The sequence below is a fragment of the Rhinolophus hipposideros genome (assembly GCF_964194185.1).
Source record: "Rhinolophus hipposideros genome assembly, chromosome: 14".
Lineage (NCBI taxonomy): Eukaryota > Metazoa > Chordata > Mammalia > Chiroptera > Rhinolophidae > Rhinolophus > Rhinolophus hipposideros.
Window position 1 is genome coordinate 36459230 of NC_138060.1, and position 24525 is coordinate 36483754.

At 34.3% G+C, this 24525-nt stretch overlaps 1 protein-coding gene across 5 annotated transcripts in view; it reads right to left on the bottom strand.

Moving 5' to 3' along the window:
• The window catches only part of ATP2C1 (ATPase secretory pathway Ca2+ transporting 1), a 111657-nt gene that overhangs the window by 23771 nt on the left and 63361 nt on the right, over positions 1–24525 (bottom strand). For all 5 annotated transcript variants that reach the window (XM_081072857.1, XM_081072858.1, XM_081072860.1 and 2 more), the window contains 9 exons: positions 17292–17447; positions 16476–16544; positions 15405–15480; positions 12476–12542; positions 9335–9459; positions 8365–8462; positions 6376–6471; positions 6198–6287; positions 4092–4196 (listed from right to left, as the gene is read on the bottom strand). In XM_081072857.1, the coding sequence (XP_080928983.1) occupies positions 4092–4196; positions 6198–6287; positions 6376–6471; positions 8365–8462; positions 9335–9459; positions 12476–12542; positions 15405–15480; positions 16476–16544; positions 17292–17447 (882 nt within the window). The remainder of the gene's footprint in view (positions 1–4091; positions 4197–6197; positions 6288–6375; positions 6472–8364; positions 8463–9334; positions 9460–12475; positions 12543–15404; positions 15481–16475; positions 16545–17291; positions 17448–24525) is intronic.

Below are 24525 nucleotides of genomic sequence, written 5' to 3' on the forward strand. Positions count from 1 at the left end.
ACCCATTTTTTGGGATGTTTGTACTGCTTTTTCGCTCATCATTTTATACCATATTCACTCATCATTGTATCACATGTTGTGACAGGTGACAGTTTGGCCACCCCCACTACCTATTCCCCCCCCACACACATTGTTACAATATAGCTAAGGTGAAAGTCGTCAGTATTCTGTTTCAAGACTCCACACTATTGAGCCACTATTGAGAACAGTTCACACACATCCCAGTTTTCCCTGTGGGCACATAGGACGAACATGTTTCCCTGCCCCTCTCGCACACTTTGAAATCAGGTTTGACTTGCTTTGGCCAATAAATATGAGCAGTACTTGTGTCACTTCCAAATGGAAATGTAGGAAACTGTGTGTAATGTGCTCTTCCTCTGCCCGTTACGACAGTGTGTGCTCACAGTGAGATGAAGCTTCCATCTGCCTGAGTCCCCAAGTACTAGTGAGCAGGTACTACAGGGTGGGCAAGTAGCAGGAAGGCATGATGTTTCCAGGGCCTATATAAACCAAATGTATTTATTTTACTGTTCAAGTTTTCTTTTATAAAGTTACTACTGCCTCTTTTTTTATCTGCTTAGTTTTCTTTATACCTATTACTAATTATTCCAGAACTCATTCATGTAATATAAAGTCCATCTCAATATTTTTCAGATGATCAAATGAGCAGGTAAGTTACTACTCCCATATCATTACTGAAGACCACTCTCCTTGAGCCTTGTTCTCCTTTCCTTTTCTAATTTGAGTTGGTGGGTTTTAGGCCTGCTGCACCATTGGTATCCAGTAATTTCCCTTCACCTCTATCCTGGGAATTCTTTTCATCCCTCTCCTGGTTAGAACTTACTGTGTGTTATGTCTTCCTTTTCCTTAGTTTATTGTGTTATCTTGGAATAACATACTCACCAGTATCTTTCTAAGAAAAGATGTGTGGGATATACATTTTGAGACTTGGAATGTCTGAAAACATTTTTATTCCAACCCCACATTTGTTAAGTTCAGCTGGGGATAAATCTCTTTTCAATTTGAAGGCTTTCCTCTATTATCTTCCAGGCTCCAGTGTCTAGTGTCGCATTTGAAAAGTCCAAAGAAGCTACTTTAATCCCTAAATCTTTATATATGATCTCCCCTTCACCCTCCCTCCCACCCTAAAAACCTCTGGAACCTTTTAGAATTCTCCCTAAGTATCCTCCAATTTCTTGATTATGGGCCTTGCATTTATCCCTGAGGAGACTGTTCCAAGATGTGACCGCTGCCTGACCCACGAGCTGGACCCGGGCCAGAAGGGGGAGACTGCTTCCCGAAAACCCCCCTTGGAGACTGACTGATCATAGTCTATTTTCATTCTGACATAAACCAGTCCCCCTCTTTTGCCCCCCACTATGTGCTGGTTCCTGGAACAGGCCGTTTATCCTGGCCTGGTCAAGCATGCAGAGTAATTTCCTGTACATGGTAGCATTCACGTATTAGTACCTATGTCTAGCCCCTCCTCTACCCTATATAATTCTTGGGCGCCTGCCAGGTAATGCTGGGATCCACTTCATCTTCCAGCCATCAAAGACATGTCTCATATGTAAGTTTCCCTTAACAAACTCCATTAATACCAGACTGGAGTGGCCAGCCTCTTTCTTCAGTCCTTCCACGTCCCACTTACGGAGGAAGATTTTCAGCCCCAGGACCTTTTCCTGGATCTGCATGCATGAACAATATCCTCCCCTTACCTCTTTTTAACATATTCATGCTAAGCAGCTGAGGGCAATTTTATTCTACAAGCTGAAGTCCTCCTGGAAAATTTTCTGGTGTTATTTGATCAAATCTTCCCATTTTCTGTTCTCTCTTCCTGTTACTGCTATTAGGTGGATGTTGTATGTCCTATATTTATTTTTTAATTATCATACCTTATCTTTTATATTGTCCATCTCTTAGATTTTTTTGTTCTACTTATAGATTCCTTGACTTTATTCGAAAACATTCTATTTTGTTGTCACTTTTTATAGTTTGGAAATTTTCTTCAGCATCCAGCATTATCTTTGTTTCTCTGAGATCCCTATCTCTGTTTGGTCTGTGTCTTTAATACTGAAGATATTTACCAAATATCCAGCAATTCCTGATTGTCCATGTACATTCAAGACTGAAGCAATTAAAGGTCTAGAAGCTCCATGGGCATTGAATGGCAGAGCTTATCAACCTGTGGCTACAGACTGGAGATGAAGGAGTAGGTAAGATCTACCAATGAACAAAGAGCTCAGTTAGGAATACTATTGTTGGAATCCCCCTGGGGCATTAGCTTCCCTAAAACTCTCTGTCTTCAGACTTAGAATGAGGGTAGGGCGTTACCTGCCTGCAGACTCTAAGAAAATGGAGTTAGGGCCTACAGGCTTACCCTTCAGGACAATGACCTGCCCTTTATCACTCTGTTTTCAGTCTTAAGCCAATTTAATTCTGCCCTCTAGTCTTGTCCCCAAGATGAGATTTCTGATATTCTACATGGCTAAAGAAGGGCTCATGCTATGGCCTCAAGAATCAGAAAAGGTACTTGGGGGAGTTCTACTGGTTCCTTACTCAGAATTTCAATCTGATCTCCTGTTTTTAGCCTTCGACCTTAGTCTCCACCCTCAAAGATACCTGATCACCCTGAGTCTTTCCCATACTTTCTCTTTTTTAGTTTACCTTTCATTCATTGATCATTGTTTTGGCAGGTTGCAGGGAGACAGTAGAGATAAATGTATATTGTAATGTTCAAATGAAAAGTCCTCTAAAGACAAACTCTTTCCGCCATTGGGGTTGTTTTTAAAATGCTAACTTTACCATATCTATGCCAGGCTGACGTCTTCTAGATCCTGAGTCAAGTCAGTCGATTTGGGTTTTGTTAGTTCCACTGGTTGGTTTTATTTTATAAGAGAAACCCTTCAGGTCAGCATATGGGAAGAATAATCACACCAATCTTTCCAAATTTATAGCCTGCCACTCCCTATCCCCCATTTCCACAACTGAGAAGATTCAATGTACAACTTCCAATGTACAACTCTGATGGGGTTGGAGTCAAAAGTGCTCAAGTCAAATCGTTTAACTTTACGTGAGCCACATTATCTTGAAGTACTGTGTGATAGTACATAAAATGTAAAGAAAGAGACCTTCCAAATAAACTCATATATGTATTCTTGCTATATAACTTATAGGATCAAGGGACATGAGCTAAAAATTACCTTAATCAAATGCAATTTTTGAAAGCTTTCTGTTATAAGATTTAAAATATCAGGCATTTTATATTTATAGTTTTCTTTCCAATTGTCTTTAAAGTTCTTTTAAACATCAGACAGAACTCCTGCCCCTCTCCCCATGAACAGAGTTCCTGGCAGACTTCTATGTGCAAATTCAAGGTTGGTCAACTTGCCTTTCTTTAAAAACTATGATGTTTCCTGTTTATTATGGGTGAAAGGGAACTCTGTCTACAGAGAAGTAATTGGTTTCAAACCGTTTGCTCACAGGTGAAAACACATAACCATTAACTCCTAATAAAAGAAATATAAAAATAACAAATACATATCTTTAAGGGCAAAGTAAGTTTAGGCATCAAGCTGGTATATAGCAACTATAAGTGATATAACTGTACTTTGTAAATAACTAAGAACTCTTACTGTGTAAAAATTTCTAAAGTACCCAGGAACAAGGTAGTAGTTTGAAATATCAGTGCATGACATTTTGCCAGTTTATAAGCTGGATTAACTAACATGAATTATATACATTTGGTAATTACTTTTCCATAAAATAATGTGCTTTAGTTTGTTCTGAAGACAAGACACTCCTTTAGTGAAAGAACACAGATGTGTTAAAAGATCTAATGTCACAAGCTCTAGAAGACTGAGACTAAGCTCCAACTGATTTAACTTGTTTGTTCACATAACAAAACTGGGTATATCTATGCATGAATTCAAAGAGAATGTGAGAATAAATATACTGTGAATTACATACACTCTAAAGCAACAGGTATTTGTTAAGCTTTGCTTTGTTGAAATCTAAAGATGGACAGTATATGAAAAATAGTCATCTATGTTAAACAAGATATAATAAGTATTCTATAAATGGAAGGATACCTGCTGTGTTCGGTGTACACACTTCACAGCCATCCACTTTTGTTCAGAGCTAAAAGGGTATTCAGCTTTTCGAATATAGTCCTGTTGAAGTCCATCAAGACCCATCTATATGGCACAAAAACAAAATTAACTCTCACCAACATGTGACTATTTTTTCTTTTAACAAAGAACAACGGTCATAACTTGTAGCTGGGCTGGCTAGAGATACCTGGTTTATTTTACAAATAATGGTAACAGAATAGCAGTACTCTATATATGCACCATATTTTTCTGAACAGCAGCATACATGTTCAACGTGAAAGCCTGGGTGTGTAGATACAGGCATGCTACGCAGACTACATATAGACCAAATCTTCAACACTGACTATATTAAAATCTCTACGGACTCAAATTCTGGAAGGAGGAGGCATACAGATAAATAAAGGTACTCAAACAATAATCAGCAGTAGACATTTATGATCAATAGACATTTTAGATTCAATTCTTCACTGCTTAGGGATTCAACTCTATCTTGCCTGATGTTACTATCCTACTCCCTTACACCCTACCACTTGATATTCTGACTACTACCAACGTCATGCAGTTGTTCTCTTTGCTAATATCTTCTGCATTTTCCTCCAAATATTCAAAAATATTTTTTAAACTACTCAAAAACCTCGTTTATTGCTTTTTGTTGACTTTTTGTTGTCTATCAAAATATGTTCAGACTGTTCTTCCTGGCTTTCAAGGCTCCTCCAGAAATCCACCATATGGCGTATTTAAAACTCCTATGGGTTATTCAAACTCCTTTCATTTCATCCAGGTTAGCCAATTCAAAAGCCACAATCCATTCTATGCTATTTATTCATCTATGCTTTTATTCTTGCTCTTTCCCTAGTTTACCCACTATCTAAACCATTCCTATCCTTCAAAGCCCAGGTCCCAAGTCTGAATTTGCACTGTTCTTATACGTGGCTCAGTGTCCTAAATTTAGGACTTCACTGTCTACTATCTTGGTCTGCCTTTTATTTGTTCCAAGCACATCAGTGTTAACTTCCTACCTAAAATGTGAGGCCCCCACCCATAAGGAAGTGGTTTCACATTATTTATCTCCCAAAGAGGTAAAGCTAAATATAACACAGTAAATAATTGTTAAAAGATTCAACTTTTGAATATGTTTTAAAAAGCTATACTATGCTATTTTAGTTATAAGGAGAACAAATGATAAATGTTACTCTCTGTTAAGGAAACATAAATTCTAAAAATATCAATTTTATTTTCTGAAATATGTTATAATAACCTTTTCTATATTGGATCTCAATTCAAGCAACCTCATTTATAGGCATATCCTGTTTCACACAAGATTCAAAGTTTCCAAAGACTACTCTTAAAAGTAGGAAATTTATTTTATTTTATTTTATTTAAGTGTATTTTTCCAGGACCCATCAGCTCCAAGTCAAGTAGTTATTTCAATCTAGTTGTGGAGGGTGCAGTTCATAGTGGCCCATGTGGGGATCGAACTGGCAACCTGAGCTAACCAGCCACCCCCAGGAATTTTATTTTTGTTTGGGAGAAACAGATTGGTCCTTAGGTTTCTCATTTAACCAAATGTAGGACTTAGGAGAAGAGACCAATAGAAACAGATGAAATGATCACTAAGAACAGCACCCCATCTCCCCAACACAAATTCTAACCAGACTCATTTTAAAAAGGAAGACTGCAAAAAAGTAAAGCTGATTTCTCATGATATCTTTAATATCTTTATAAAGAAATACTAAGTAATGTTGCTTTTTATTAATTTGAAAGTTAAGTCTTTATCAGAAATTATACACATTTATAAAGCTTTTCACACAAAACTCTAAATATTACGGAAGACAGAAACATTTCCTCATAAGAAGAAATCTATCACTGGTCATTAATGTGTACCTTGCATAGAAAAGATAAAGTTATACTGAAAAAGCTCTATGTTCCAGGAAGACTAAAACTGGTTCCCAAAAGGCAGTAAAAATAACGAAAATAGTGTGATTCTTCTTCACTTTATACCTAAAACCAGTTAATACTGAAATTGATGGCCTCACGTTCTCCTGTAAGGGTGATGTCTTATATGTTGAGAGATTAGGCACATACCTTCATTGCAAGAGCAATTAAGGCTCCCTCTGTTGGCTTCCCCATTAGAGTGTTGTTTCTAATTACAGCATCATTGCATACACAGCCCGCCTAAGAGAAACACACAGAAACTATGAACCCATCACTATGGCAAAGTCATTATGAAGAAAGTTACCTTCTCAGAGAATAAAGTCCTTACCTCAACAATCCTGCTAACAGCTGGGTTATAGAATCCATGAACAACATCACCATCAACAATCACTTCCCCAAACGGATTGTAGCCAACTCCAGTAACCTAAGCAACATAAAGTGGGGTCAATAATACAACCAACAGACATTGACAATACTTAGGAAAACCAAAAACTATGATGAATTGTGTTCATTTTATTTTATACATCAGGACACTGTTAGTGTCTAAACCTAAAAAGGCATCTAAATTTGCCTAAAAGAACAACATTTAATAGTTAAAGGAATATAGATTGCCATTTTCACAATGATAAACCTATTGCTACTTATACTAATAATTAATTATATTATTGTAATAATGTACAGATCATAAGTAGAAACAATATTAATTGTTACTATAACTAATATCTTATAGTTCCTATTTATAATATTAAAAATACATCTAAACCGTAAAAATCTCTATACATAAGTGAGCTTAAATTTATGTAATATTACATTTTATATAACATACTACGATTTGCAAAAAATTCAAATCCATTACCATATCTAACATTCATGACAAACCTGTAATCTAGACAAAAGCAGAATTCTTTTTACAAATATGCAAATATGCGGACATTAAGTGATTTACCCTAGCACTTACAACTTTCACATAGCATTACACACCAGTTTTAAAAATCAGAGGTAGAGACAAGCCATATAGTGACTCCATTTGGCTAAAACAAACCAAGCCAACCAAAAGTTAAATTTCACAATAAAAATAAGACAGTTTAGAGAGAAATTAATGAATAGTTAGTTAATGCTTGACATATAAAATTATGGGCTTAAAACAGAAGAGAAACTTATATCCTGTATCTTCCTTTCCTGGACCATGTAATGTAAACACATGTAACCCCAACGACCCTTCTGAGTCATCTAGAAAAGGTACATTCAATAACATAGTATTTGGTATCCTTAATCAAATCTAACACTCTAAATATCAATAGTCTCATTTTAAGGTCTATGTAAAATGGAATTAAATAAACTTAGGTACAACTTCTGTCAATTTGTCTGATGCTCACTTTGCCCACTTAATTGGCTATAAACACATTTTGAAATACTGTACCCACCATAAGTAGTGTTAGTGAACATTCCAGCCAAAAATCCCGCCAAGAGTAGGTGAGACTGAAACTTGTCTTCACCCAGCTTCAAAATTAACCAATGCACATACCCTGGCATCCTCTTAAAAGACTGCCAATACCTAATTTTTAAGATAAAGTAATTATTATTTATTCACTTATTCTACTGTGAGTTAGGCCCTATGCTTGGCAACATAGTTCTTGCACTTTACAACTTACAATATAATGAGAAGAGGTACAGGAAATTTTACTTGGACTTACGGCTGAGAGGTATGGAGTTTTATGAAAGTATATAAAATAAGGTCAGTTCTCGGTGGTGAACAAAGATTACCTAAAGAAGTGGGGTTGGAACTGAGGTGCAAAGGATAAAGAGGCATTAGACTATCTTAAACAGTGAGAACAGCAGCAAAGCTCTTGAAGTAGAAACTTTCTCACACTGAAAGAACCATAAAGCCAGTGCATTTGGTGCACAGAGAGCAAAGGGGAGCATATAAGGCTGAAGGAGGAAATAATGGACAGAACACATAGGGCTTTGAGAGACCACTAAAGAATCTTAATTTAGGGAGTGACATGCTCAAAATCTGGTTCTAAAATATCCTTCAAGCTGCACATCAATCAAGGGCATCAGTGGTTTGGCAATGAATGAGTGTAGGGGTGATTAAAAGAGAGGTGTCAAAGAGGATTCAAAGTTTCTGGACTATACAACAGGAGTGCATAAGTGGAGCAGAGAGCAAGACTTGGTGGAATCACATGGGAAGGAAAAAGCTCTGCTTCTCACTAATTTATAGCCTTTTTGAAGGTAAAACACTGGAATAATTAAGAATTTTAAATACCAAGTTTCTCAACAAAGGAATACTGCCATTAAAAAAAAATCTATAGCCTACCTCAGCATGGAGACCATCTGAAGTAAATACGTGAGTAACAGTCATTTCATTCTTCGTCAATGTTCCAGTTTTATCTGAACAAATCACATTACAGCAGCCTAAAGAATAAATCGTTACATGTCACCAAAAGTCAAAGAGAAATAAATGTTCTCATTGAAAACAAATTAAACACTGTGAATTTTGTAAAAACCAAGCTCACTGGTAATTTTAGACTGTTTATTCTCATCACATTTGCTTCAACATAGTTTCTGAAACTAAAATTAAAAATGAGATCCTGATACTGACGTTTTCTTACTTATTTACAGTTGAGTTTCTATAAAGCTACTCAATATTAGCTTTATATAATAATTTTATATGAGACATTTTCTAGAGAGTCTCGAGGGTACCTAAATATAAACCTATATAATTTTTTCAATCAGTATTTTAAGGTATTTTGCCTTCTCGATAATAAAATTAAAACTATAAATTAAATTCAAAAATTCTGGATTCCTAAATTTAAAACGTTTAAATTTAAAAGAAGTTTCATAGCATAAAGTTATCACAATTTTCATACTGCATATAAAGTTATGTTACAGCAATATAACTATTGTATACTTACTATTTTTATAAGCAAATTCAACTCAAGTATGACATTTTAGGATCTATAATTATCAATTATCTTTCCTGAGATGTCAAAAGAAAAAATTCTACTAATTTTATTCCAAGGTTTCATTTGTTATATGGATTTTTTTAAAAACATGATTTAATCATTACAACATTCCGAAACACAAAAAGATTTCTCTAAAAGTCCCGTCCTGAGTGATATGCACTTTCAGTTACTTTTTTGGTTATTAAAATCATATTCAACATTGCCACAAGCCAAACACCACTATGCAAACCTCTAAGACAAAAATTATAAAACCCAAAGATAACTCAGTGTTGATGTAAACTAACACATCATTGCGTAAGTATGCTCTTACCACAGACTTACCCAGAGTTTCAACAATGGGCAGTTTTTTCACAATGGCCCTTTTCTTCACCATTCTCATAACACCAAGGGCTAGAGTCACTGTGACCACAATGGGAAGACCTTCAGGAATTGCTGCTACAGCCAAACTGTAACCGATATATACATAGTATGGAAATTTAAGTAAAATAGCAACCACAACTATAATTTCAAATGTCTGTTACTTAAAATAGTAGTAAATAAAAACGCAAAATTAATATTGTCAACACTCAAAAATGGCCTCAAAAGAAAGGGAAAGTTGATTGACATTTACTGGACACCTAATAGCTATCAGATCAAGCAGTAAAGACTATAGGGTCTGACATCAGATTGATTAGATTTGTACCCGTGGCTTCACCAATTTTTACCTGTGTGACCCTGAGTTATTATTACTCCACCTCTGTAATTCAGTTTCCTCGTCTATAAACATAGATAATAACAGACGTTGAGACAAAACTTGTACATTTATGTTCACGGCAGCACCAGTGACAATAGCCAAAAGATGGAAACAGCCCACGTGTCTATCCATATATTGGAGAATTATTCAGCCATAAAAGGGAATGAAATACTAACACATGCTATAACATGGACGAACATTGAAAACTTGATGCTAAGTGAAAGAAGCCAGGCACAACAGGACATATACTTGTATCACCATCCAAGGATTCAAACTGTTGAGATTTCACTTATGTGATTCAATTTCACTTTCATCATTGTAGAACCTACAGTGGTTGTCTCTTTGAATTCGTCTTCTGTTTTGTCTAATAATTGTGAAAATTCTTCTGTCAACTATTTGTTGCCATTATGGTAGAAAACTAAAAATTCTGAATTCTCAACTTTGTTTAATGAATGCAAAAAAAAAAAAATACAAAGATTGTATCTCCAGACTTCTTTTATACCTTCTTAAAGGTGATGTAATACTTTGGGCAACATAAGAAAATTAAAGGATAATACAATAGTGATATTTTACTTTATTATTACATCAACTTATAAGCAATCTCATCACTCTTCTGTTTTACTCATTTTTAGCACGGTTGGAAATAATTGTTAAAATAATTGCTAGGATAAAGAAATAGCAAAATGTTTCAAGACAAAGGAGAAATAAGGCCACTAAAGATCCTACAACACAGGTATATGGATACATATGATAATTGCAAAATAGAATGAGTTTTATTCTATTAAAAATTTTTTAAATGTTTTGTGCTTTGGAAGACCTTTTAAGCAGAAATAAAAATCACTAATTTGTCGACTTCGCAAATAATTAGAACCGCTAAAAAACAAAGCCTCAAAAGTTAAAAATGAGTCCAACAGATAATATACCAACAGTATCTCAAACTCATGCTCTATTTTAAATTTAATCTGTATCTAACCCAAGGCTTTTTTGTACAGATTTAAACCAAGATTTTCAAATTGTATTTTTGACCATTTTAGGAAAAAATATACTCCTTCTCCATATCACAAATATCTTTTTTTATTCATCCTACATATTCCTTGTAATCCATTCAATTTTTTTAATCTATTGATTTTTGTTTTAATTCTTGAACTATTACTTCTTAGACCTACTACAGAGCTGCCATCCAGGATTTCTTTTCCTTAGATGCCTAGGTGAGCTCCACTCTTACTTATAGCCCACACATCATCATCTTCCTATTTTTTACTCTCCTTTTGCTGGAATTCATACAAGGATAGGGAAGGGATAAATTTTCTGATTGTCTGCCTATCTATTTATAATTAACTGGATTGATACTTTGGCTAGGCCTAGATTTGTAGACTTAAAATCATTTCCCCTCATACTTTGACAGTACTGCCCCACTGTCTTCTAATGTAATCCAATGTTATTATGAATGAAGGGTTAATAAAATCCTTTTCCCTTTCTGTATTGGTTAAATCTCTAGCTCTGTTCCCTAGTGACCTGATAAGGGTAGTATATGTCAACTATGTTGCTAGGCAGCACTGCTTATGATCATGGGATCTGCTGACTGATAAACTGCCTATAGACTGGGAGAATTATAATTACCTTAGAGGAAGCCACAGCTTTGGGCTTCCTGAGTGTAGTGACAACTGGACCTAAGCATGTGTTTCCAGAGATGTGGCTACTGTGGACTACGAGGTAGTTCTCACCTAGGGGAGCTCCTGCACTCACAAGAGCATCTCATCTCCATGTCCTAAGCTGAACTGCTACATGACCTGCTGCAAGGGCTCTCAGAGGAGGGGTGCCTACAATTGCCAGGTGTGACTTATGAGTTTTGTGAGTTGAAATATTTAGTAGAGCCCAAAAAGACTCTGTGATGGAAACTGCAGTTGCGAATGAAAAGTCTGATACCCATCTAATTATCCTTCCTTTATAGATGACCTGATTTGTCTGCTTTCGTTTCACAATGATGTATCTAGGCTGGAGTTTTTTTCATCCTGGGTGGCATTTAGAGAATCTTTTCAAAGTATAAAGATTTATGTCTGGCTTCAGATTGAGAAATTATTCATGTATAATTTCTTATGTAATTTCGTATCTCTTTTTGAAACTTCTATTAGTTAAATACGGTATTGAATTATTCTCTGTCAATTTTACTTCATTCTCTGTTTTGGACTTCTTACTCTACTTTTTGGGAGTCCTCTTCAACTGTACATTACAGCCCTGATATTGAAATTTTTAATTTCAGCAATCATAATCTTAATTTCTAAAAACTCTTTTTTTGTTCTGTGATCCTTTTCTATCATGAATATAGTTTCTTCACAATTCTCTGAAAATAAAAACGCTGTTTATTTTTTATTTTTCTTCTATTTCTTGAATTTTTCATTTTCCACTGAAATTGATTATTCTGTATTATGGTCTTTCTCTCTCATGCTGCTAGTATTCAGTTTGTCAATCCTTAATTGTCTATTTATATATAAAAATGCAATATTGGCTTGATAATACCAGATCTTAGTATGTGCTAGGTTTTCTCCACTACCATATATGCCAGTTTTCATTTTCCTAGACTTCATTTCAATATATGAATTCTGAACTATTTAGCGATATTATGCCCTATGAGCTCATATATTACCTCCATAATTGAATGCAGGCAATGTCTATCAGAGAAATGAGAGGCAAAAGAGACTTCCATTTATAAACAAACCACTAGAACTTACCTTACACTAATAGTAAACATTTCCAGGATATCTTTTCCTAGTAACCAGCCAACCAACATGATGATACCTGGAACAGAATAAAACAGCTATTTTTCCATTTATATAAAATCATCTAGGTGTAGAAGGGATAGAATAACAAGATAAGGGCAGCCTAAAAGTTCCTTGATATCAAAGGGAAAGTATATTGATCATGATTATTACAAGATTTTACGAAATACCATTTAGCAGGGGAAATTAAAGTTAATGCTACTTAAAGTTAATCGTGTGTATGCACACATGCACACATAATACACAGCTTTACCTTTTGTTGCCATAGCTGCCACCCATCCCTTAAAGCAATAATATGTACCTGAGAGTTACCAGTATGAGAAAATATTACCAGTACTTTCATATAATGGGGAAAAAAGAAGCTAGCATAAGACATATACAGGTCTTCTATTTATTATCAGCTTTGCAAAAATAAACCCTGGAACTTTACTTCTCATAATTTAGTATCTAGAAATCACACATCAAGTTTGTACTGCAAACAAAGGAGTACTTAGGACTTGGTTCAAAGAGTGATATATCTTACTTAAGACATCTAAAAGTGCATTAACATTTAAAAATTATTTTTATGGCATTTAAAAATTTAAAAATCAACATAAATGAAACAACTGATTCCATATTCTCTGCTTTAGCTTGTCTTTGAAAAGGAGGGGTGCAAAGGGTGAACTACCTGGTTTTGTGAGAAAAAAACAATATGATCAGAGTTTTAATAAAGTAACTTTATTGTATTCTAAATCAATATGGACATTTAAAACCAGGTTTTCTTCATTTTTCTAACTACAAAATAATAATCCAGATCATGGCCATCTAAAACCCTATCCTAAATACTCTCCTAACAAAATAAATTATGTCCAATGAACTATACCGGGGTCAAAAAATTACAATCTATAGGCCTCCTGCATATTTTTATAAATATTGTTGACACATATCCACACCCATTCGTTTATGTATTATCTATAGTTGCTTTCATGTTGATGGCAGAATGGAATATTTCCAACAGAGACTCTATGGACCAAAGACTAAAATATTTACTAGCTGGCCATTTCCCCACCCCCCAAAAACAAAGAAGTCTGCTGACCCCTAATTTTGATCTTGACTCTTAATCTACTGCATATACTATCTAAACAATAAAATTATGTCCAGTGCATTATATTAAAACCAGGTAATCATAAAGTTGAAAGATTTTTCAATCCCTAAGTCTGAAGTGGTTTCATGGTACAGTGTTAATATAAACTGGAAAAATTTAATTGGCAAATACTCTTCAATTTATCAAATTCACTGTAAGTCCTAGAAAGTAGCAATAATCAAATGAAGGAAGCTATGAGAACATACCCATCAATTAAACAAGAGGAATGAAATAGAGGAAGGAATAAAATACCTTCTACTTCTACTTTCTACCTTCTACTTCATGTTTATGATGAAGACAGATGGATCAATAGAATAATTAAGGTATTATTTTCACTGAAACAGCATAGCAGAAATACTGCTTTAAAAATGCATTACTGATTTAAAACAGTAAGTTAGCAAGAACAATTGAAATAACATCATGGAAGAATTAAAGAAAAGGAGGAAAGACTCCAAAATTCATGCAAGTGTTTAATGTATAATAAAGATGTCCTTTAAACTCAGTGAATAAAGAAGGGACTGTAGAACTGATGGCACTGGGATAATTAACTTTTGAACAAAAAGGTTACAACACTACCTTAAGCCCTGTACTAAAATAAATTCTAAATAAAATAGTAAAATTAAGTGTGAAAAATAAAAACTAAAGTAGTAGAGTGATGTCTAGATAAATGTACTTATAAAGATTTTCCCAGCATGGGGCTGGGAAAGCCTCTAAGACTAGAACAGACAGAAACCATAATTGTAGAGATTATCAATAAGAGGTGCAACCAGAGACTCAGGGCAAGAAGAAATTTCAGTTGCATACATCTCCCTGCTCTCCACCAACTTTATTATATATGCTTCAAAGGCAATTTAAAAATTAAGAGAAAAAAATACTTGTAATTTAAACAAAAGATAACCTAATTATACAAAGAGCTGTTATCAATCTGAGACTCTAGCCACAAGAGAAAGAATTAGATTGGCAGGTCATAAAAACGGACCAACACACATATGACAAAGTGTTCAGTTACTCTTATAATAAACTGTGAAATAAAATAATAAGAAGTCTTTTATGCACCTATTAAGTTAATGACAAAGTTGGCAACAGCTCTAGAATAGAGACATTTTTACTTTTACCCTGCTGATGAAGGGTATTTGGCAACATAAAACAAAAACATTTAAAAACATGCCAAAGATTTAAATATTACATTGGATACTACTATTTGACCCAATAATTTTACTTATAAGAATTTATCCTAATGAAACAAGAAGTGTTTACAATAAAATTACTTGCACCAAAGAATCATTTACATAATTCAAAAACTCAAAAAAATCTATGTAAATGTCTGAGAGGACACACACACACAGTATATGTATACTATAAATATATGGAATACTATAAAACTTTTCAATTTGTTTTAAGTGAGCATCTATTTAATGACAAGGTATTTAAGATCTGTGAATAGGACATAAGAAAACAAAAAAAAGAAACGCAGTCCATAAAACTATACTATCACATTTTGTTGAAGACTAGAAAGACAAATACCATGTTTACAGAAATGCTCTTTGATTATAGAAATTAAACAGCATTCTGTTTTATATTGCAGGAAAAAAAACAACGGGAAGGGGTTAGTTTTATAATTTAAAAAACTAGTCATAAAGCTAAAAATTAGTTAAATAAATAAATTGATGTATGTATCTAAACTTCCATTCCCACTCAAAAAAAGGGTAAAAAACCTTAAGTAAATACATGAAATATACATACTCACTCTTCTCTTACCTATTATACCAAAGGAGTAAAAGGAAAGTTGTTTTCCCAAGAGGTCCATGCTCTTCTGCAAAGGGGTTTTCGGTGCCTTGACAAATTGGAGAAGAACGTCACTACAACTGCCTAAATTCAGTGAGCTATACTAAGTGCCCGGGACTCTGCTAAGGGCTTGACACACCCATGCTAGTGCTAACACACACAACTCGCCCTCAAGGTAAATAGTACCCCTTTCACGGAGGAAACTGAGGCTTAGACTTCTAAAAGGTCCAGGCTCCTATGTCTCTTTCAGGAAAAATCTGATCTTTCTATCAGCTTCTCCAGGACTTCTTTACTATCAGCTGCCCCTTGCTTTTCCCATGTCTCTCCTTTCCATACCCATAAACATGCGCGTAACCCAAACATGCGCGTATCCTGTTAGCTCCCTGAACTGCTGAGTCCTCTCTCTAGCGGTCCCCTCACTGCCAAGGTTCTTGAAATGATCTCTGCACTGCATCATGAACACTGGGGTCTTGGCAGGTTAACTGAGAAACCCAGGTGACTTGGGGAGAATATGACACCTGCAGAATTCAAGTTCTTTTTTATGTAAGAAAGTACTTTAAATCAGAGAAGTAATCTTCAAAATGCTAAAACAAGAATATCTTCCACATTGTTCTATTTAGCAATCTTTAGCAATTCCGTTACTTGGAATTATGTAAAGTTGGGAATTTTGGTAGAAGACATGTTCTGAGGTACAAAGATACTTTTTAGTAATCTTTAAAATATGATAAAGCTAATTTCAAAAAGAATTAGCCCTACAAATAATTGGCTACAAATCTTTTTATCCTATAAACAAAACTTTTTATCCTTCAAAATATGCCATAAACATTTATTAAAATTTTTCAGAATATTAACAATGCCAATCCAACGCTTCCAATTACAGGCTTTCTAATTATGTTTTTAAGCACAGATTAACTGAATGATATTCCGAATAAAATATTATTTTCAACAGTATATAAAATAATCCACCAATATTTTCTCTTCCTCTATTTACAATGAGAATGTCAGAATTGAAACTAATACATCATTAACAAACTAAGTACTCACTTCTTCTGCTTGCATCATTTTAAAAACCTCTCCAAATTCAGAATTTTCTCCTGTTCCAATAACAATGCCCTAAAGGGAAAAAGAGGAAAATACATTTATATTCAGATGGAATCACCTCTTTCAACTAAAAAAACACAATGGTTCATTCATTTCTTCAAAGACTTGCCCACAATCAAGATATCTGACACACATAACCAAGGTTCCCTTAGCAAATTTACTTTTTGATGTTACTAACAAATAATTAGTTTTTACACCCTGTGATACAAACCTTGAAAACAAACATTTCATTAAACTTATTATTAAACTCAATCTGAAGCCCATTTTTGGATCAATTTGAATCTTATACTCAGCAGTGTCGACATTTAATGTAGTTTCCTTTTTTCCCCTCAAATGCTACTGAATGATGACTTCCTTTTATATTTGTAAAATATTAGAATTCAGTAAACGAAATATTTGAAATCAATCAGTAAGTGAATGATATGTAGTCAGAATATTATGTCCAGTACCATAACAATTAAAATTTTATTTAACCAATAATGAACATATCCATGAGCTGCTGTATCCATCTAAAAAAAAAGGTACTGAGGACTAAGTTTTAAAGGATCCATTATCTGGTAAATGGCAGAACTATGAACAACCATATTATACCTCAGGGACACAGATTTTCCTCACACAAACAGCTGTCAAGAGTTAGATTCAATTCTGTCGTTGCTTTGCCTCGTATTTTGAAAAAATCCACATAAAATTAGCAAAAAAGAACTGACAAAATAGTTGAAAACAAAGGAAGTGCTATTTTCAAACGAGAAAAATAAGTACTTTTGCTTTGCCACATCTGACGAGAGTTCCCATGAAGGCAATGTTACTTCTTGATGCAAGATCTCCATTAGTTGCAGCTGGCTGAGGAGCTGTCACCTTAGAACAAGGTGTTGTCTCTCCGGTCAAGCTGGACTCATCAATGGAAAGATCCACGGCCTTGGGGAACACAAAGCATTCCATTATATTCAAGTTTGAAGACTCTTCTCTACTACATTTAACATCTGAAGAGCTTGTAATCATCTTCTTCCTCAAATATCCCCTTTCTATTAATTATCCTAATCTCGTATTGTATCCATTACTCTTTGACACAGAAGAGCAGAGTAAGCAAAACCGTATTTAAAAATGAAGTTAAATCAACAAAATCTGACATGCAAAGTAGAATGCTGCACCAGGAGACAAGATTAAGCTAAATTTCAAAATACAACTAGGGAAAAGGAGATATTAGCTAAGATTTAATCTTTATCTAGAGAAAACTCAACTCTCATGATAAAATATCATTTCCTAATTTTGCCATGACCGAAAGTTCTGAAAATGTGTTTGGCACATTAAAACCAACCATAATAGAAATAAACGTATGAATAAAAGGCATAAAAGATACTGAAAAATAAATCATTTCATCATTTTGGGCTTAATTGTCATGAAATTCTTCCTGCTACACATTCCTATATTTATCCCAAACGTACATTAGCAAGAATCAAAAAATATATACAAATGTTTATAAACTTCAAATAAGTAAGTCAATGTACACAAACATTTCCATGCAGATCATGAATATTATATTCTCTTTTAACTCTGCAACAGGATTCAATTCTGAGGGTTTCACTCATAACACAATTAAAGTATTCAGCTACCCAAGCATATAAAAAAGAAATTAAATACCATAATTTTGTATGTGGAAAGCACCACAGATGTGACTTGGCTCCTTCTGAAAGTATGTGGACCACAGAGCAATAGATCCATGTATGTTAACAGGCATTGTGTGTAATGTGATAGATGATTAATAGACAGACTCACATGCACACATATATACAAGGTATGACCACAAAATACAGTGAATGTTTAAATTTTTAAAAATGTATTGCAGTGACACACTTTGCCATTAATCCCCTTCAAAATACTCCCCCTTGCTTTGAACACACTTGTCCCCTCATTCGTGCCACTTTCTGAAGCAATTCTGGAAGTCCTCTTTTGTGAGTGTCTTCAGTTGTGTTGTGGCTATCTTGATGTTCTGAATTGACTCAAAACATTCACCTTCATGGTCCTTTTAACTTTGGGGAAGAGCCAGAAGTCAGATGGTGCCAGATCTGGTAAATAAGGTGGATGAGGACACATCATAATGTTTTTATTTGACAGAAATTGCCATACCAGAAACGATGTCTGACACGGACCCTTTCTGTTGTGATCACAAAATACATGAATGCTGCTGTCGAGTGTCATCCAGTGGAAAGGCAGTATGTTCAATACGGGAAGAGGTGCAGCGAACCTTAGTAACAGTATGTGACAAGTTTCAACTTGTTCGGTGCAGTCAGATATGAGGTACAGCTGAAAGAAGGTATGTTTCAAAGTGTGCTGTAAATCATCCTCCACCATGACAATGCTCCATGTCACACATTGCTCCTGGTATATATATGGCAATTTCCGTCAAATAAAAACATTATGGTGTGTCCTCATCCACCTTATTCACTGGATCTGGCACTGTGCAACTTCTGGCTCTTCCCCAAAGTCACAATGTCAAGACATAGAGGCAGCCACAGCAGTGTAACTAAAGACACTCACAAAAGAGGACTTCCAGAACTGCTTCAGAAAATGGCAAGAATGATGGGATGTGTGTTTGGAGTGAGGTGAGTATTTTGAGGGGGATTAATGGCAATGTGTCTTTTACTGTAATATTTTTTTTATTTAAACATTCACTGTATTGTTTGATTACACCTCATACACATATACAAGATACAAAGGAGGGGCACTATGGCCAAGTAAGTTTTAGAAAAAGTTAAGACTCAAACAGCTTTCCTTTCTGCAGAGCTTCTCAAACCTTTCAATACACTAGGTGAACCACCCCAACAGGAACATAGACATAGCAGGGGTTATCAACGTGCACTTCCAGCAGGACCAGCATCACCTTTACCACCTCAGAACTTATTAGAAATTCAGTGCCCTGACTCAAACATGGAGATGGGTACGGTAAACCTAACAGATTGTACTTACCAGCCCTCCAGCTGATTCTGATGCACACACAAGTTTGAGAATCAATGAAATAGTGTTTCCCAAACTGATTGATCCATTTTATTCCAGAAGCTCTTATTCAAGGGTCCTTAGGAAAACTTTTGGGAAACTGGGACCTAATTCATGATTTTACTCATTTTACAGATTCATTCACTCACCCAACGAACATTTCCTAACTACCTTAACTATGTACCAGGCACTGGACTAGATCATAGACAGGAAACACAATACGGAAATGAACCTTGAGCAAGTGAAGAATTGTGCAGTCTCACTGCTGTAAGGTAAGCTGGTGTTCTCAATCACGCCTCTAGACTGACAGTTTATAATGTATACACAGTACTCTAAACTTTAAATTCTGTTTTTCTTTTTTTTGGGCGGAGGCAGGGTGGAGATAATCTAGTCTTTTTAAATGGTTTATTTTTATGAGCATAAATACCTTAAAAATCTCACAGAAATAATTATTTAAAATTGGTTCATGGATTCTTTCTCCCCATCTATTCAATAAAACTGTTTTAATTTGATCAATGCCAATGATTTATTCACTTACCAAATATTTATTAATGCTTGTAATGTGCCAGGCCCCTCCCTGTGTATCACATAAGGTGGGAATCAGCAGTAAAGAAAACAAATTTCCTGCCCATTTATTATTCTAATGGAAAAGTGATTTTAAAAACAAACAAGAGTATATAACATAATGCTTGGCAGTGACAGAAAATAGTATGATAGGATGGAGAGTGACATTTAAGATAGACGAGAGAACATCTCTCAAAAGTAGATGACCCTTTTACAGAGCTGTGATTGACCTGAGGGCCCCAAGGCTGGGCCATAATTAGGGAGAAAGGATCCTAGACAAAGGGAACAAAAAGTACAAAGAACATGGGGGCAGGAACATGCTTGGTGCGTTCCTGTGCTAGGTAGACACATAACTTTGCAAATATAATTAAAAGTTCATATTAGGTCATAAAATTTTTAAAAGTTCAGAATAAAAATAAATTATATGCTATAACTCCAAAGAGACCAAACTGTATTAGCATTTCCTGAATGTTTCATGCCATGTAAATGTGATGAATTTTGGTTATTAACGCAGGCTTATAAAAAGTATTCTTAAAACAGATCAATAGTCCTTTAGTCTTTAAAAGGCTTCCTATCTTAAATAATTATGCATGCAAAGACAAGCCAACTAATTTGGGTTCATTAAATGAACCCAACTACGGATTAAAAAAAATAAATAAAACAGCTACCATGTTCAAAAGCAATGGAAGTTTTCTTTATTCTAGGAATAAACATATTTACTTGACTTTTCTTTCCAAATTAATCTTAGGACTTTTTAATTTTTCACAATAACATATTTATTACCAAAATAAGAAAAAAAAATAGGTCTTTCGTAAAGGATGATGCTAATACTAAAAACAATCAGCTGACATTTCATTGCTTACTATCTGGTAGTCACTATGCTATATACCTATACTAAGTTATCTACTAACAATTACTTAGCTAGCTACTAACATCTCCAGTAAGGCAAATACTATTATTATCCCTATTTTACAGACATTTTGAAAGGTTCAGTAACTCACCCAGTATCACCTGATAGTAAGCTATGGAGATGAAACCCAAATGTTGACAAATTAACTCCAGTTCCTCTTAGTTAGAGGATCAATTTGTGAATTATTTCTCCTCCCCAGTTTTATAACTACTTCTAGAAGACATTAAGCAAAGATGTATTTTAAAAATTGAATATTTCTTTGAATTAAAGAATCAACAAAAAGTTTATTTTATTTAGCAATCTCCTCTTTAATGCTTTTACAAAAATCAGAACTGCATGTAATTTTCTGAGCTCTTAATTAGAAAAGCAATCTAATAGTTAAAAGCTAACAAAAACTTGTATATATCTACAAAACTTCTTCTCAGAGTAAGAAGAAATTTATATTTTCCCATTGAAAACTTTCTGCTTTAAGTGTAAATCTTAAACATGGATAAATACTAACATTAGGTGGCTGTCTATAGGGATGAGGAGTATAAAAATAATCTGACTTTTTAATTTAAAAAGAGAGGAAAAGCTCTGTCGGTGCCCGAGCTCATTAGTGTCAGTTTTAGCAGTGCAGCAACCATTTAAGAGAGTAAGAATTTTTGTTCAAATCAGGTTTTTCTACATAAAAGGGACACTTCATTTTTAGCACAAGAGCAATCAGTCTTCTCTAGTGTACAAATTGATGGGGAAGAAAAAGGGGCGTTGGATCCTTATCTTTCTTTTCTATAAAATTATAAATTCGTAAAACTCAAATTATCAAGAATACATTATCAGTGAAATTTGTCTAAATCATGCAATGTAGCAAACTGCATAGATCTCAACTCAACTGTCAATTGAACAAGACTATTTTTTAAGTTATAAGTTCTTTTCTCTTACTAGTGTTTGCAAGAGTTTTCTCAGGAAGCAGTTTTGAGGGAGTAAGGAATAAGGGAGACATTTCTAAGAAGGGTAGTATTTAATAAATTAGGCGACCTATTACATTTTAACAAGGACACAATTGAATTAGTCTGAGAAGAAAAGATATTAGTAATTTATCCATTGCATTCATGAGAGAAAGAAAGGTAGGATAAAATAAAACCAAAGTACCAGTCAGCTATATGCCTTCTAGCCAAAAGTTTAAACATTAAACATTCAGAAGAGCTGTTAATAAATAGAGAAACTGATTATATTTTACTTTTTCTTCTTTCTTCCTGAGGGTGAATAAAATACAACACAGTTTAAAAATCAGAATATAAATAAGAATCAAAATGCATATATAATCCACAATTTGAATATTTAACACCTACAGAATAAAAACAGTTGAAAAAAATTCACAGGATTATTCCCATAAAACATTAAGCATAGAGAAAATAAAAGTCAAAGTCACAGACATTTCCTGAAAAGCAAAAAGTAACTGCTTTTAATTACAGTTAATAAGAACAATTGGCAGCTACAAACAAGTTCTCAAACTAAAGAATAGCTTGGTATACTGTATGCCACTAAGTCAATCACCTCTCTACTCTAGAAAAAGAGAATGAAGAAAAATGAACAGAGGCTAAAGTACCTGTGGGACAGCACTAAACATACTAATATAAGCATTATGGGAGTCCCGGGGGAGTAGGTAGGAGGAATATAAATGGGAAGAAAGAATATTTGAAGAGATAATAGATGAAAACTTTCCAAATTTAATGAAAGACATGAATCTATACATCAAAGAGGCTAAATAAACTCCAACTAGGATAAATCAAAGACATCTACACTGAAAGACATTATAATCAAACTACTGAAAGATGAAAACAGAATCTTGAAAACAGCAAAAATGAAGCAATTTATCATGTACAAGGGATCCTCAATAAGATTAGAAGCCCATTTTTTATCAGAAAGTATGAAGGCTGGGACCGATAGAGTGACATATTTAAAGTGCTGAAAGAACAAACTATCAAAGAGTATTTTATATCCAGCAAAACTATCTTTCAAAAAGGAAGGAAAAATGAAAGACATTCCCATTTAAACAAAAGCTAAGAGAATTTGTCACTAGCAAAAGTGCTCCATAAGAAATTCTAAAAGAGAGTCCTGTGAGCTAAAATGAAACGAGAGCAGAAAGTAACTTAAAACCATATGAAGAAATAAAGAATTCTAGTGAAGGTACCTGTGTAGATAAATATGCCAGTATTATTGTATTTTGAGTTTTTAACTCCTCTATTTTTCTTGATTTAAAAGACAAATACATAAAATACTTAAAAATCTTTATTAATAAGCACACACTGTATAAAGACATAATTTGTAACAACATGAAGGTGGCAAAAAAGTGAGCTGTACAGGAGCAAAGTTTCTGTATGGTATTGAAGTAAAGTGGGTATCAATTCAAACTGCATTCTTATAAATTTAGGAATGTTAACTGTAATACCCATGGTGACCACTAAGAAAATAAGTACAAAATATACAGGGGGGAAAAATGAGGTAATTGAAGTATACTTTAAAAAAATCAATCAAACAAAAAAGGGGAGATTGGAGAAATTGAGGAACATGAAAAACATAACATATATAGAAAACAAACAGCAAAATAACAGAAGAAAGTCCTTCACTATCAGTAATCACTTTAAATGTAAACGATTTGTAATTGTGTGACACATCCATATAATGGAATACTATTTGGCAATAAAAAGCTATAAAGTACTTACACATGCTACATGAATGCACCTTAAAAACATTATGTTAACTAAAAGAAGCCAGACACAAAAGACTACATAGTGTTTAATCCCATTAATATGAAATGTTCAGAATAGGTACAAGTATACAGAGCAGATTAGTAGCTTTCATGCTCTGTCAGGGGCAGCGTCAGAGAATACAGTGATTGCTAAAAGGTAAGGGTTTTCTTTTGGCAGTGATGAGAATAACCTACAGTTAGACTGTGGTGATGGCTGCACAACTCTATATACTTAAAGCCACTAAATGGTGCATTTGAAATATGTAAACTGGAATTAGATTACTTCAATAAAACTTTAAAAAAATATATTTTTATATGTGGTGGATGAATCAGCACTTTTGGCATGGATTAAGAGATAGTTAAAAATACAGAATCCCAGGCCCACCCCAGACCTGCCAAAACAGACCTGCCAAAACAGAACCCAGGTGATTCCTATGCACATTAATTAATGCATTAGCATGCATTGCCCTAGGGCAACTCTATGTCAAAATGAGAAAATAGATCTGAAAATATTAAGTGGTTCGTCTAAACTCATATGGTCAAGTCATTTCATAAGCAGACGCATTTTATACTTTGAACCACAGCTGTTTGCAAGTTGGTATCTCCCAGTAAGGGCACAAACTGTCTTTTTCTTTTTGACTTCCTAGTCCTGAAGCCTGGTACAGTGTTATATACACAGTATTCAAATATTTACTGAATGGCTAAAATGACTGTGTAACAGATTGATTTCTGAAGAGAAGGATTACATTTTGCCTAATTAGCTTTATTACCAAAATATGTAAATTTAAAATATTACT